This window comes from Amphiura filiformis, chromosome 15 (assembly GCF_039555335.1).
Source record: "Amphiura filiformis chromosome 15, Afil_fr2py, whole genome shotgun sequence".
NCBI lineage: Eukaryota > Metazoa > Echinodermata > Ophiuroidea > Amphilepidida > Amphiuridae > Amphiura > Amphiura filiformis.
In genome coordinates this window covers 50,073,348-50,077,167 of record NC_092642.1, presented here as the reverse complement: position 1 = coordinate 50,077,167, position 3,820 = coordinate 50,073,348, and the positions used below count along the sequence as shown (strand labels likewise).

Genomic DNA, 3,820 nt, shown 5'->3' with positions numbered 1-3,820 from the left:
AAACAGCTTGAACCATGCTCAGATAATCGGTGTCATCGGACAGATCCTAAACGGGTGGATTATTTACACCGACGAAACGTTAGTCACAGAGATTTGAAACCTGAAAATATTCTGTTTACTTCACCCAACGTGGTAAAGATAGGTGATTTTGGAATGGCGAAATTGCATAACGCGATTGAGACACGACATTCAACACCTGTCCAAACCATATACTACCGCGCACCTGAAGTAGTTTTAGCACGCCCGTTAGGCCAATACAGCTTGCAAATAGACATATGGAGTGTTGCCGCTATATTTGCTGAAATGTTTACAAGGACGCCTCTGTTCCTATCAACCACTGAGAAGAAGCTTTTGCATGCACATTACAAAGTCCTGGGGGTACCGACGAAGCTCGATAGGCTATTTCCAGACATAGAATTCGAACATTTAAGAAATAAGTATTCCACTGCAAATAACCTGAAAGCCTACGTTAATGCTGGTAGCGATGTGATCATCGACATGTTAAACAACATGTTTGACTTCGATTATACAGAAAGGCCAACAGCGCAGGAATGTCTACAACGCATAAACAATCTGACTTAGTGTTTTGAAAATATAAATGGATGATAATTTCAACTATTTGTATTTATTTATACATGTTATAATGTATTGTAAAATAGGCTACACAACTTAAGTTTGAATTAATTTAGTTACTGATGCTAATCAATACAATTTTAAAACTAAGACTCCATCATGAAAAGCTGCAATAAAACACGCATCGAAAATTGGAAAATTGATTTTTATAATACTAATGTTTATTCATGAAAATTAAAACAGTGTTACAATAAAGCCGAGATCCAGCAGGCCTTGTATATAAAATAAGGGTAGTCTAGTCTGCCGACATACATTCTCTCTTTGCATTTCCTCGGCGCAACAACATCCTCAAGTTACAAGACAAGATGCAGTGCCCCAGGGTCGGAATACATTACTCTCAAAATGGGACACCTGCAATGACAGATTTCTTTTACTTAGCCACACCGGAAAAAAACAATGGTTACTACGCATACGCTATATTCGACGGTCATGTAGCCTACTCTGCTGCGGTCTACGCCCAACAATTTCTAACCAGGGAACTATGTAAAACACTGGATCAGGATGTGGACTTAAGTTTGGAAAACGTCGCAGATAAAATACGGCTATTCATTGAGAATTTTGACGAGGAGTTGATGAGACAAGTTAGCCCGGATACCGGCTGCACATGTTGCATTGCTCTGGTCAACCAAGATTTCATCATTATTATAAATATCGGAAACTCTAAATGTTTGCTGTTTGGTGACCAACTTCTGTTTCAGACCACAGACCACAAACCCGTAGTCTCCGGTGAAAAAAATCGTATTATAAGATCTGGTGGCAGAGTTTCACCCGATGGCAAAATTTTCACTGATACGGTGTATGGCCTACATATTTCGAGATCCTTAGGTGATGCATGGTACAAAAAAAACAATGTGGTAGTGTGCACACCAGACGTACAGGTAATCAAAAAGACAGATGAACACCAGTACCTTTTGGTTGGGTCCGATGGTATGTTTGCAAAGAGAACAAATGAAGAGATTGTGCATTATATACACACTTCCTTACAGTCGATAGGTAAGGATCAACAATTTGTGTGTGACGACGTCGTGAGATTTAGCCATAATCCGGCAGACAACTGTACCGCAATATTAGTTGACCTTAGACCCTATGATGACGAGGAGGAGGTAGAGGAGGAGGTGGAAGAGCATGCAGAGATTGACTTACAGGTCCATAAGTAATAGAAAACAACTGGATATCATTCAGGTAGGTTCGTCTTCTCCGATAGAAATGAGATATTACCAAGCGTATAATCTCAATTATTTCCACAAAGATGCCGACAACTAGCAAAATGATTAGTATGAACACGAACAATTTCCAAAAAATTGAACTACGTTGATCCACCTTTGTAACATTTTGTATCATATCAGTTATGTTTGTATTGGTTGATGTGAAATTCATAGTTAGTGCAACTATAATATAGTTTAAGATCACGTATACTTTGTTTTGTGGTAGTGTGTAATGAACAGGTAAATGGCTTCACTTACTACACCTAAAAGTACACATAAAATTAGAATGTATAATAATTTGTTAAGCACTGGCGTGCCGCACCTTCCACCGTCACCAGAGAGGTTTGATTTTAAAGTGTTTTTCATGAAAGCTGGTGTGAATAAATAATCTAAATGAACTTTTGTAGTACTGTTATCTAGACCTGTGATATTGAATAAACCTGGTGACCCTATGGTCTCCACATACGAAACATTACGTAAGTCTAACGTGCCTTCTATGTAATCAAGCTTAATCGTTGTCACTGTCTTAAAGTACAAGCGCAAATCGTTTATGACTATTTGTAGCTCTTGCTTTACAGGGCAAGCATAAACACCATATGTACTTAAAGGTGTGTCGATTCCGTCAAGTTGTACGTCAGAAATATAAGACCCAGTCAACCAGATATTAGCCGTATGAAACACGCGCCGGTCCTTAAAGACCTGGCGAAAGGTGTTTAGACACTTTTGATTGTTTAATTTGAAATCAAGCAGTTTTAAATTCTGGCGTGCAATCTTGAAAATGGTACACGCTGGGATGTCGAGGGAATCTTGTAATGGTAAACTCAAATCTCTGTGAACAATTTGTCTGATATTCGTGCACAAAGGTTTGATAGTCAAGTGTGTAGGAACGTTGGGCGGTTTACTTAACTCTAACATTCTGCTTGTTCTTGAGTAAGCATCGTTGCACATGTTAAACTGTTTTAAGCATTCAAATGCACTACAGTTGATTTTAACTAAGTCAGGTCGAACATAGTACGTAATATTAGTATCCAATGGGGCTGCATACAGCTCGTTTAATGCCCCACGCAGACATTACCACTGCATACTAAAGCACTACCGCCGTTGAAAAAACTAAGAAACCACAATAAGTTGATGCCATGGCCGACTTGCTGGATTGTGTGTCTCATAATATATTGATACCAGTAACTGATACAAATTGGCCTTGCAAAAACGTTATTATAGAATTGTCAAGTATAAATGCAGAACAAAATTCATTTATAGCCAAGGCTACGGATACTATATTGGGTATATCTAATAACGAATTGATTTTCGTTTTAGTTGATTCACAATGCCCAAGATTGGTTCTTGTGCTGGTAAACAAGTTAATAGAAGATTTGAGAGAAACGTGTATAACATTCTCCAGTTTGGTAGTATTTTGTTTTGACAAGGTAACCATTCGTTACTGCAAGTGGCTTGCAAATTCTCACAAATATACACTTGTAGTTAGGTCAACTGAATCACATTCAAAACTAAACCTATTAGATGTTGTGCACACATTGACGGAAGCAGGAGCACGAACACGTTTCGCGCACTTAAAGCTTGTCTTGAAAGGACTGCAGAAAGTCGGGAGGCATAGTATATTGTTAATTACCTCTAACGTGGACCTTTTAATGTTTTATATCGGGCAAGAGTATCATGTTGGGGTTCGATACTGGTTACCAAAAATGGCCTTTTTCTTTGGTGACGGCCAACCTTCCTTGCATGGTATAAGAACAGTGCCAAAAAACAGACCTTTAGAACATGTTCTTTCTTTATTTTGCACCAAACGTGAACCAGACAATCTGATTTGTTCTTGTGCAATTGAGGGTAGAAGAGTATATATAGTAGGGGCTTAGATGTGGGTCATTCTGTTCATATTTGCGAGTTTGCATACCACAAGATACAGTCTGAGTTCACAGATTTGTTCCAAACCCTCAAAAATGGAGTCTAGTACATTTGAGATG

The 3,820-nt window shown here is 38.5% G+C and overlaps 1 protein-coding gene across 1 annotated transcript; it reads left to right on the top strand.

The window, feature by feature from the left end:
* The first annotated feature begins 938 nt into the window (after nucleotides 1-938).
* LOC140171004 (uncharacterized) lies at nucleotides 939-1,790 on the top strand. Its single transcript, XM_072194188.1, has one exon. The coding sequence runs from the start codon at nucleotides 939-941 to the stop codon at nucleotides 1,788-1,790; it is 852 nt and encodes a 283-aa protein (XP_072050289.1).
* Nucleotides 1,791-3,820: the final 2,030 nt, after the last annotated feature.

Excerpts from the sequence above, each read along its gene's own strand:
- LOC140171004 (XM_072194188.1), top strand. The coding sequence starts at position 939 with ATGCAGTGCCCCAGGGTCGGAATACATTACTCTCAAAATGGGACACCT.